The sequence below is a fragment of the Castanea sativa genome, chromosome 1 (assembly GCF_040712315.1).
Source record: "Castanea sativa cultivar Marrone di Chiusa Pesio chromosome 1, ASM4071231v1".
Lineage (NCBI taxonomy): Eukaryota > Viridiplantae > Streptophyta > Magnoliopsida > Fagales > Fagaceae > Castanea > Castanea sativa.
The window spans coordinates 19,388,062-19,400,758 of record NC_134013.1 but is presented as its reverse complement, the minus strand read 5'-3'; the positions used below and the strand labels follow the sequence as shown (position 1 = coordinate 19,400,758).

Genomic DNA, 12,697 nt, shown 5'->3' with positions numbered 1-12,697 from the left:
TTGTGCAATTTTGCGATATTTCTTACACACAACACGCAATATTCTTTATCACTTTTGATACATGTGCACGTACAATGTGATTTGGCCATCACAAGGTATACATGTCTTAATGTATGCTCACTAAACTGTCTTAACTTGTTTTTAAAATATAAAATTGGTTAGACTCATTTAGTGTGTGTGTGTTTTGATCTATATGCTTGACATTTTTTTTCTTCTTGAGAAATTTTTTTGAGAGCTTAAAATGTTGTTTGGATCTTTGGTTGAGCAGAATGTTTGATTGCATTCATGTCTGTGTTTTTCTCTTCTTTGAAAAACAATTTTTGAGCAATCTCGACAGCTTCTCGATACCTCTCGACAGCTAGGCTATCTATCGAGCTCTTGATCTTCCTTTCTCGATAGCTGCTATCACAATTTCAATCCATCGAAGTGTTTGAGAATTTGTCTCGATAGCTTCTCGACAACTTCTCAATCCATCGAAATAGTTTCTGTCTCCTTGATAGCTGCTTGATAGCTTCTCGATCCATCGAGGTCTCTTTGTTGTGGACACCTCTCGATAGCTCCATCTATTGAGATTAAAGCTCGACATCTCTTAACACCCCTTAATCCATCGAGCTTTATGTTTTCTATATATAGGCTTCAGCGAGATTTTCTCTCATTTCTCTCTGATCTCTCTCGACAAAAACTCTATTTTCTCTCTCCCAAACACTTCTCACTCAACCTCTTCATCTTCTCCACTCATTCTTCGGCCTGAAGGGTGATTTCTTCCTTTGGTATGATATTCTTTCTTTCATTTATCATGTATTTCATCTCCTTTGGCCTAACTTTTGGAGTTTTTCAAAATTGATGAAGTTTTTTGTGAAATTTTTGGGATGAGTTTTGTTTAAATGGTCTTAAATGTTCATGCATTGCATCACATTTGCATTTTAACAATGATTCATGCATTTTAGATGTGTGTTTACTATGTTGAAATGATGTGTGCTGGTAGGTTTGGATTGGGCTGAGCCCATGATGTTTTTATTGTTGCATGTCACATGCTCATGCATTTTTCATGCATACATACCTTCCTTTTCTATCCTTTTGATATTGATCTGTGTTGGTACTTTTCTATTTATCCTTCTCTTTCTCTCTCGTTCTTTCGGTTAGTTGCTCTATGACACTTAAACGTAAGTCTACTCTATCCCGGAACCCTTTTCATTCCGGGACATCTACTTTTGATTCTACCCCTCTCATATCAGGTTCTGTGATGATAAAGCCCATAAGGATTTTTCGGAGAACTTTTCTCGACAAGGCATTCATTCGGAATGCCAAGTCATCCTATTGGACTTTTCCGATACTAACCTTCCCACTGTTATCTACAGTAGGGGTTAGGAGTCACTTTGTGACGTCTCGATAGGAGTGTGCATGGGTCGGATTGGGTTGGGTTGAGAGGATTTTTTGACCCAACCCACCATAGTGGGTCAAAAAAATTCAACCCAACCTAACCAATCACATAAGTCCAACTCAACCCACATAAGTTGGGTTGGACCCATGGGTTGAACAAATTTTTTATTATTATTATTATTAAATTGAGTAGAAAAAAATATAAATATAAATATATTAAAAAAACCTAAAGATTAGTATCAATATAACTCCTTAAAGGCAAACAACACTAATGACTAAACAACAATAGTAATTTACTAGGGTTTGTGTGAACTCTTTTATATAGGATAGGAAGAGCTAGTTATTTTAAAAAATTTATTAATTATATACTATTATATATATATATATTAAATATATGGGTGGGTCGGGTTGGGTTTGGTGGGTTTGAAATTTTATGACCCAAACCCAACCCGAGCCACTATCAAAATTTTTTTTGTAACACAACCCAACCTACCAAGGCCTAAAAACCGACCCAACCCGGTGGGTTGGGTTGATTTTGGTGGGTTGGTGGGTTGGTTGCACACCCCTACGTCCCAGTCACTTGTCCTTCTGTGATCATACAAGAGTTTCACTCCAATATGCACAGATTCAATTACACTGTACCTCAGTTCTCTACTTTTGTTAGAGGTACACGTATTGTAGTTATTCTGGATCTTATATCCGAGGTACTACCCCGGTTGTCATCATCTTAAGACTGTGTTTAAAGACGAGCTCATGTCTCTATTTTGTGAGACGCCTTCATCTTGGGGTGGTCGTCAAAACACCCCTTGCTCGGCCTTTGCTTAAGATCCGAGGTTCCTAAATATGATAATGACATTTGTTTTAAATCTCTTGTCTCACTATAATTCGATTACTGAGCCTTGTGCTTGATTTTTGTTGTCCTTCCTTGAAAGGCTTACCATTGATTTTCCCTCTCACTTCATACTCTCCCTTATAGATGTCTATAAGGATACAACGGCCCGTGATAAGCTTATCTTTCCTTCTGCTATTACGTGGATCATTCGCCACTTCTCTATCTCCTATCCCATGTCAAACCACTTCTTCATAATGTGTGCCATAGACGCCGTGACCATTAGACAGAGTGAGGCCTAGCTTCGACTGAAGCGGCCATAGATTGAGACGGCGACTCCTCTGGCTTTTTCGGCTCCATCCACATTCACTCCTTCTTCTTCTGAGGGTGGGGTGACGCTTAAGGCGATCATGGCGCAGCTTTAGCCCATGGATGCTCGCCTTAACACTCTCAGTGATGAGTTGTGTTTGGTGAACACTCGTGTCAGTTGTATTGCACGACAACAAGCTTGCCTTGGTGGCTTCGTAGAGTCTCCTTCTCCTTCTCCAGAGGCATCTGAGGACAAGGACGATGATGGTGACTCTGATGGTGGTGATGCTGATGAGGATGATGGCGTTAGCTCTTCCAGTAACGAGAAAATGATTACTTTTCAGTGACTTACCTTTTGTCATTTATGACAAAAAGGGAGAGTAATTTTGGATATGAGAGTAGTCATGTACTTAGGGGGAGAGTTAGTATAGGAGATATTGTTGTTAGGGGGAGTGTTTTTATCTTTGAGGGATATAGTGAGGACTTTTTGTATCTTTTCTTTTCTTTCTTTTTTGTTAGGACATATATGGAACATGTTATGAACATATGTTATATAGAATTGGCTAATCATTTGACAAAATGCACTTTACTTGTAATTGGGTAGATTTAGGATGTGTTTAATACTTCAAAGAATAAGAGTTCAAGTTTAGTATTAAAGCCATGAAAATTGGACCAAGAAACAAGTGAAAAAAAAGTTGTTCATTAAAGCTTAACAGATTCTCAACAACTGTTGACAAATAATATCTATCGAGGATTAATAAATCTCAATAAATAACTCGACAGCTATATCTATCGAGAATTACGAGATTCAGAATTCCAGATATTATTTTTGGCCCATACTAACATGTATGTGTAAGATTTCTTTCTCACAACCCTAAACATATATAAGGCTTATTTTAAAGGCCGTCAGATATGAGAATACAAGGACAACACATGCAAAAAGTGATCGAGTGCCTTATTCTCTAAAAAGAAGCTACTGTATCTTTGCACCTTAGGTTTTTGTAACCAAGTGCTTCTTCATCTTCATGATTAATGAAATGAAGAACTTTGTAGCCAACAATCTTCTTCAATTTGGTGTGTTAGTCACGTATTGGAAACTGTGTATCTTTAGTTAGTCACATACTGGGATCTGTTCAAATGGGTGGCATTTATGGATTAAAGAGTTCAGAGGTTCTGAAGCGGTAAAAGGTTTCTACTGTAAGTTCATCTACGGGGATTGTACAGTCTAGGGACAAAGCTTTTGTACTAGATCTAAAACTTCTCTTTATTATAGTGGATTGCTTTTCGGGAAGGTTTCCCCCCATGTTTTTTTTATTGAGAAACTAGTTTGTTTCATTAGTTTTCCTAAGTCATCATATATTGTCTTATTTACTTTTCCTTTGTGCATGATATTGACATGATATTGATGTTAGTTTGTTTTAACAAGGTTTATTCATAATCAATCTAATTAACAACTTGGGTTTAAAATTTGTTAATTCTATCAACCGGGGTCTAAATTTCCCGACATTTTTAGATATATTTTTCTTACATTGTGATAGCAAACCTTGTACTTTGTTATTGATATAAATATATATATATATATATATATATATATATTGAGATTTTTATTACATTCTTTCACCTATCTCTTCATGTGTTATTTCTTTTCTCTCTTTATGTACATGCTTCTTATTACTTGTATACAATCTTTTATTTCTGCTTCACACTAAGATGCCTTAATGAGTTTTGTTTAAAGTGTTTCAGAAATACAGGCTGTCAAAATCTTTCTTGCCATGAACTCTCTTCTTGCAAAGTTTTTCAAGAGTTTGTGTTAGAATATATTTTATTGTATTCAACAAGTAAGTATGAGTTGAGTGATTTATGACTTCTCTCATATGTTCATTTTTTTGTTTTGGTTTTGTCACGGATTGCCAAAGGGAGAGATTATTAGGACATATGTGAATGATGTTAGGAATATATGTCATTTATAATTGGCTAATCCTTTGACAAAACACACTTTACTTGTATTTGAGTAGATCTAAGATGTATTTAATACTTCAAAGAACAAGAGTTCAAGTCCAAGTGTTAAAACCATGCAAATCTATCCAAGAAACAAGTGAAGAAGTGTTAGATTTCAAAACTTGACAACTAGTTCAACAGATAGCATCTACAAAGGTTTAAAATGCAATTTAGGCCGATGCTTGACAGTTGCTTGATAGATAACCTATCTATCGAGATTTATGAAAATCAGTTTTTTAGATTTGATTTCACACCAATCCGTGTATACATGTTTAGGGTTTCTTTTCTCATAACCCTAAACATATATAATGATTATTTTAAGGGCTGTCAAAAGTTGCGCAAGTGTGAGGCAAAGTTTTGTTCATGCAAATTGTGACCAGAAACAGAATTTGCCCTAGTTCATATTTCTCTTGAAAAAGCTGCTGCGTTTGTACGCTGTTGGGTTTTGTGACCAAAGAGCTTTGTGATCTTCGTCGTGTCGATGAACTGATGAACTTTGCAGTTAACATCTTTCTCAAGTTGGTGAGTAAGTCGCGTACTGGGATCCGCGCATCAATTAGTTAATCATGTACTGAAAGCCGTGAATTGAAAATGAGAAATTGTCACTACAGAACAAGTCCAATTGTGTATTAGGGTAAAGGTTCAACTGTAGGTTGGTATAAGGTATCGAGATTCCTTTACTTGTAACCGCTTGTTATAATAATAGTGCATTCTCGGGAGTGGTGACCTTAAAATCACCCGGTGGGATTTTTGCCTCAGAGGTTTTCCCCATTCGTAAACAAATCACCGTGTCAACTTTATTTTTCGCTGCATATTAATTTAGTTGGTGATTTGTTTGTGCTACCATGCATATTGCATGTTAATTGAATTAATTAATTAACTTGGCTGATTAATTGGTTAATTTATCACAATGGATCAATACATTCTTGGCCTTATCAGTTTTTTCTTAAAAACCACTAAAAAAATTATACCTCTTAACTCTTAAGACTTTTTATTTTTATTTTTATACAAGATAAAATTATACTCTAGCCTAATCTAAGTGCATATGTGTGTAAAATTCCCTCTTGGAGACTTGAACCCCGACCCTTGCCCCCCACAAGCATTTATACTTGTGGAGTGACCATCGCACCAAGGGTGTGCGGTGGTAACTCTTAATACTTTTAAGTTGCTATAATTTTGGTTACTCAAATTTCAATAATTTACTTTGACAATCAATAATTTTAAAATCGTTTGGAGTTAAGGGGCGGTTTTGTTTGATCAATTGGTCATACATATTACATAGTGGGTGGAAAACTTTTCCATTTGAAATGATTGGATCAAATGGTAGATTAATTGCAAACTTGATCCGACTTGACTTGTGAGCACCTGTACACAACTTATTACCTAAGCAGTTGTAAAGAAGGTTTTGAAAGTATCCACTCTTCATGATTTCTAATAGTACCTTTTTTTTATAGTTTAAATCCAAAAAAAAAAAGCATTTTAACAAATGTTTAAGGACAAATTAGAACAAAATAAAAAGATAATGGGCTAAATTATCAAATTGAGAAGAAAAAAAAGCTCTCTTAAATGTGTCTAACTTTTCATAGTTATAACTATTTAAAATTTCAAAACTCTCTTTCACTTCAATAACTATTAAATAAAAAAGTAAATTACACTTACTTTCCTTAAAATTTATCAAAGTAACACTCCTCAATTATTTGTGTAAATAACATTTCCCCCTCGTGGTTTCAATAGATGTAACAAATAAGTCCATGCTCTCTCATATTTTTTCTTTCTTAACATAATATCTTGCTTATTTGTACAAATCTTGAAGGAGAAAAGGATCATTTGGTCCGTATATAATTTAGGTAGAAAGTCAAGCATAGACTTATTTTATCTTTATCAATAAAAACCTCATGGCCTCAAGTCAAGGAGAATGTTTAATACTCTAGAAAATTTAATTTCAATAAATCTCAAATAAAATTATTTTAATTAAAAATACTCTAGAAAATAAAATAAAAAACTTCTGAACACAGCGCGATAGTAGTATTTAGTATTTACTATCGGTAATTTTAATTTTGAAATTTGAAGCAAAGCGCGTTTGAATAATATAAATTCTAGCGCTACGTGGAGTGGAGTTTGTCCAACCAAAGCTTTCTCTCAGCAAGAGAGCCGTCAGAAACACACAGCCTAAAATATAAAAAAATTAAAGGAAAGTGGATTGCACAAAAAAAGTCATATCTCGGTTGAAAAATGAGGTTACACGAAGCTTCAAAACCGTGTTTCCGAGTCAATAAGAAATAGGACCAACTAGAAGATATTATTATCTAGTTTCTAGATGGGCCTATTTACAGGGACAGATACAGCGTCCTTGCCAATAGATAAGGTCTGAGTGCAGCCCATTCTTGTCATTACGCTTGGATGCCCCTCCGCTTATGACACACCAAATTTCTTATCTATTTCACGTTTAATTTTATAATATGTTTAAGTGTAAATTTGTGATTAACTTTCCGTTCTTATATACGAGACCATCATATAAGAGTCCGTTTGGATAGAACTTATTGCTGAAAACTGAAAACTGAAAACTGAAAACACTGTAACAAAATAATTTTAAAATGTGTGAATAGTATCGCGGGACCCATTTTTAATGAAAAAGTAGCTGAAAGTGAAATTTGTGGGTCCGTGAACAGTGCACGGATGCACTGTTCACGGACGACTGGTCAACATCTGCGGCTTGAAAAAAAAAAAAAAAAAAAAAAAAGCTTGAAACGCAAAACGCAAAACGCAGCCTTGAATCCAAACACATTCTAAGTCATTGTAAATTTAGAGGTGTTTCTAGCATTATTCTTTGGCACAGCCGTGGAAATAGCCTTATCTTTTCCTAATTTGTAGCACACTATAATCTATAATTAAAAAAGAAAAAATAAAAAAGAAGGCATGGAAGGCAATGAATGGGCAGCTCAAGCTCAAAGTCTTCCAAAGATAATTTTGAAGTCAACATAAAAAAACTTGTTTTAAGTTCACAAGGGACCAGTTGTATTACTTTTTTATAAATCGGTATGCTTGACTTTGACATCTCCAAGAATTCCAATATTCTGGCTAAAGGTTATAGCACAACCGACATGGGCTATTCATGCTCCCTCGCTCACCGTGTGTGAGAAATATTGGCATGTGTTGAGAGTGACGATTCCCATACGATGTCTTTATGTGACTGCTTTCTCAACCTCAATTTCCTTGAACTTTCCTTCAAATAATAAAGCGATAGGCCTCTCTTCCTTCTCCTTTTTCTCTATATATTCACTGGTTCTTGGGGGTTTATTTTCTCTCATTCACTTGACCAAGTTTCAGAATTGAGACACAAACTATGAGCTCTAGAACAGCCTCTACAATGGACTCAAGGTGCCTGGACACTTCTCTCAACCTCAACCTTAGTACTTTGGGGCACATGAAGGAGGAAGAAACTCCGGTTAGTACAACTTAGTTTATATAAAACATATCCTCTATATAGTTTTATATATATATATATATATATATATATATATATATATATATATATATATATATATTCTTTTTAGGACTTATATATAAAATCTTCATCTACTTTGGAACAGAAGAGAGAGTATTTAGGAGATTTACCTCATGTTGATGGGAAAGCTTCGGTTAAAGAAGAGGTGAGTCCAGAGACAAGTTCAAGTGCTTGAATTTAATTAATTGATCACCTTCTTAATATGAAAATCACAAATTTTCTTTACTATTTGGTCTATAATACTACTTTTTTTCTGATTGGTCCGATTCTAATACTAGTTCAACTTTTGATTACCCTCTCTCTCTCTTTCTCTCTCTCTCTCTTGCTGAATGAACTTTCGATTTCCTTGAGGACACAAAGCAGATTATTAGGGAAGACATTAAAGCAGATTATTACCACTACAAATATATGATTAGGCATAATTGATCACTCCCACAACCATAAATCTGCTTTTACCATTTATCTATAAGATTATTACAATTACTAATCACAGGAAAGATATATTGTTGCTAATACTTGTCACAATTACCGATTGCTACATTTATATTAGTGTCAAGTGTGTATTGAGCAGTGGTTTCGTTCAATATAAGAGACATAGTATATGTTAGCTTGATTAGAAAAAATGATAATTAAAAAAAAAAAAATTGCAATAATGAATTTTTAAACGCTCTTTACTAATTGGCCTTTTACTTTCTTTTTTCCTCTTTGTGATAAAAGATTGGTATTTTTGGTATTATATGTATATCTCCAAACCATAATTGCTTAGATCTATTCATTATTAAACACGTGATTATACAATATAGAAGTACAATAATTTTACACAATAAATTAGTTGTTAGTACATCCCACCATAATTTTAAGAAAGTACTTCACTGTTTTCCACTTTCTTCGTCTTCTTTTTTAGCTTTTGATCAAACATATGTATTATAGTTCATCTTCAGTTTACTTTTGTATCTCACTACCCTTTACATTGGTAAACCCTTGGTAATTTCATAAACACAACTGACTTAACTTACCTGAATCTTTTAGTCTATTTTCAACAACTAAATTAGAAAGTTTTGTTCTTATGAAGTATGAAAAGGCAGGTCTTTTAGTCGAAGAGTTGCATCGGATGAGCTCTGAGAACAAGAAGCTAACCGAGATGCTAGTTCACATGTGTGAGAATTACAATGCTTTGCAAAGCCATGTGAAGGATCTGAAAAGCAAACACTCCGAACAAGAATCCATGAATTCAAGGAAGAGAAAGGCCGAGAGAGACTATTATGGGAATATGATAGGAATTAATGGAAATAATGAGTGCAGCTCTAGTGATGAAGAGTCACGTAATAAAAGGCCAAAGGATGAAACCATCAAGACAAAGGTTAAAAGGTTTTGCGTACGGAGTAGTGATACATCCAATAACAGCTTAGTAAGTTCTTGATTAGGGCTTCCATTACGATTATTGTGCAATTCTAATATGCATTACTTTGTTCCATGATATTGAAAAAGATCAAGTGCGTGTTTGGTGATAAAAGGATTAAGGGGCAACCATTTTATCTCTTAGAAAATTTACAACATGCATTACTTTGTTTTGTATATGGAAATTAGCCTAGCTTCCAAATACTAAGAAACCCTATTGCGTTGCAGCCTGTGCAGGACGGATATCAATGGAGAAAATACGGCCAAAAGGTCACTAGGGATAACCCATCTCCTAGAGCTTATTTTAAGTGCTCCTTTGCTCCAAGCTGCCCAGTCAAAAAGAAGGTGTGCCAAATCCCCTCTCTCTCTCTCAAATATAATTTTAAGTATTTATGAAGATATTTAATTTCAATTAATTTTGGTAATTAATTGTAGTTTTATCTTTATTTTGGTTTTCAACTTCAGGTGCAAAGAAGTGCTGAAGATCCATCTTTCTTGGTTGTTACTTATGAAGGAGAGCACAACCACCACAAGAACCCATCTCAAGTTGAAGTATCATTAGGCTTGAGCCACTGTGCAAACCTTGAGTCGCCTTCCATTTCAGCATCCATGAGATCTTCAGCTCCTTCGACCGTGACTCTCGATTTAGTCCAACCTGCCGGGCTTCATGACAGTGCCAAAAAATCCAATCAAGAAGTTGAATCACCGGCTTTCCAACAGTTTTTGGTCCAACAAATGGCTTCTTCCTTAACAAAAGATCCCAATTTCACATCAGCGCTTGCCGCAGCCATTTCAGGAAGATTTTTGGACTACACTATGAATTGAAAGTTGGTGAAAAGAGGACATGCACTTGCAGATAGTTATGAGAATAGCTAGCTAGGGATGTATATAGAATTCAAATTTGCCTCTCTGGTGATTTTATTTTGTGGGAATTGGCTAGTAGCAGTATTAAATTTATGGTTAAAGGATTAAATTTATTATATCCTTTCAACATAAACTTTTAAAATATTTAGTAATTTATTATGATATCAAAGTAAAAGGGTCCTTAATTTGATCCTTACCTAACTGGAAGTGAATCATATTTGTCACAATCGAACACAAGATTTTTGTTTATGCACGCAAGTTCTTGACCAAACACAGGAATGATCTATGAATAGCAATAAGGAAGAAGTACTAATCATCCTAAAAAACCACAATAGAATTAGTTTTTATCAGAATAAAACGGTCTAGAGGGAGATCGATGCAGCACCATGAAGAAACCCTCTAATAAAAGTGTTGGGAAATTTAGACCCCGGTTGATAGAATTAACAAGTTTTTAAACTCAAGCTGTTAATTAGATTTATAATGAATAAAACTTGTTAAAAGAAATAAACATCAATATTCTGTCAAAATCATATGCAAGAGAAAAGTAAATAAAACAAGATATGATGACCTAGGAAAACCAATGAAACTAACCAGTTTCACAGTAAAAAACCTAAAGGAAACCTTCCCGAAAAGCAATTCACTATAGTAAAGAGAAGTTTCAAATCTAGTACAAAACCTTTGTCCCTAGACTCTACAATCCCCGTAGATGAACTCACAGCAGAAACCTTCTACCGCTTCAGAATCTTTGAACTCTTCAATATATAAATGCCACTCTTTTAATGCACAGATCTCAGTACATGACTAACTCCTTTGCACGAATCCTAGTACGTGACTCACTCACCAACTTGAGGAAGAAGAATGTTGGCTGCAAAGTTCTTCACTTCATCAATAATAAAGATCAAGAAGCACTTGGTTACAAAACCCTAAGGCGCAAAGTTCTTCACTTCAGAACCTTTGAACTCTTCAATATATAAATGCCACTCTTTTAATGCACGGATCCCAGTAAATGACTAACTCCTTTGCACGAATCCCAATACGTGACTTACTCACCAACTTGAGGAAGAAGAATGTTGGCTGCAAAGTTCTTCACTTCATCAATAATGAAGATCAAGAAGCACTTGGTTACAAAACCTTAAGGCGCAAAGACGCAGTAGCTTCTTTTTGAGAGAATAAGATATCGGTTACTTTTTGCATATGTTCTCCTTGTATTCTCTTATGTGACGACCTTTAAAATAAGCCTTATATATGTCTAGAGTTGTGAGAAAAGAAACCCTATACAAATCCATAAGCATGAGCCAAAAATTAGATCTGAAAATTCTGATTTCCATAGCCTCGATAGATACGCTGACAGATAGTATCTGTCGAGCCTCATTAAACCTCGATAGATAGCTATCTATCGAGCAGTTGTTGAGCTATCTGTCCGCAAGTGTTGAGCTATCTGTCCGCAAGTGTCGAGCTATCTGTCCAGCTTTAGTGAACAGCTTTTCTTCACTTGTTTCTTGGTCCAGTCTTCATGGCTTTAATACTAGACTTAAACAATATGTTCTTTGAAGTATTAAACACATCCTAGATCTACCCAAATACAAGTAAAGTGCGTTTTGTCAAAAGATTAGTCAACTACATAAAATATGTTCTTAACAATTTCCCATTTTGGCAATCCGTGACAAAACCACAACAAACAAATGAACATATGAGAGAAGTTATAAATTACTCAACTCATATGCACTTGTTAAATACAATGAAATCTATTCTAACACAAACTCTTGAAAAACTTTGCAAGAAGAGAGTTCATGGCATGAAAGACTTTGACAACCTGTATTTCTGAAACACTTAAACAAAACTCATCAAGGCATCTTTGTGTGAAGCAGAAATAATAGATTGTATACAAAATAAGAAACATTTGTATAAAGAAAGCGAAGAAACAACACATGTAGAGATAGGTGAATAGAATATACATCATCACATATATATCTAAGATAAGCATAATGTATGTAAACATGGTCACAAGACCTAAGGTACAAGAAGAAGAAGCTAAAAGATACTTCTAAAACAATAAGGAGGTAAACACTCCCCCTAACAAGATGAAACACATCTCCGCCTTACAAGGGCATGTATTTCTCCCCCTAACTTGTAGAATCTTAAAAAGAAACCACAATTTCTCCAATTTATCCTATCTTTTGTCATGATTGACAAAGGGTACAAGAAGCTATAAAACTTTACCCGAGAAACATAAAGATGATCATGGATGATCCAGGAGGCACAAAGAATCCATAAAAACGCATGAATGTAATGAAACAAGATGCTATGGATGACAAGATCAAAGAAATATGCAAAACATGTGAAAACAATGCATGCAAAAGAATCTTGATCGATCTAGAGGTGTCGAGAAGCTATCGAGCCAACCTTGATGGATC

The 12,697-nt window shown here is 34.9% G+C and overlaps 1 protein-coding gene across 2 annotated transcripts; it reads left to right on the top strand.

The window, feature by feature from the left end:
• The first annotated feature begins 7,752 nt into the window (after positions 1–7,752).
• LOC142637888 (putative WRKY transcription factor 60) lies at positions 7,753–10,484 on the top strand. 2 transcript variants are annotated; one of them, XM_075811855.1, is made up of 5 exons: positions 7,753–7,961; positions 8,107–8,166; positions 9,094–9,429; positions 9,648–9,764; positions 9,885–10,484. In XM_075811855.1, exons 1-5 carry the CDS (start codon positions 7,860–7,862, stop codon positions 10,242–10,244), a joined length of 975 nt encoding a protein of 324 aa, XP_075667970.1. In that variant the 5' UTR covers positions 7,753–7,859; the 3' UTR covers positions 10,245–10,484. The 2 variants fall into 2 exon arrangements, with proteins under 2 accessions (XP_075667970.1, XP_075667977.1); XM_075811862.1 differs by having other exon boundaries at positions 7,756–7,961; positions 8,110–8,166.
• The last annotated feature ends 2,213 nt before the right edge of the window (positions 10,485–12,697 follow it).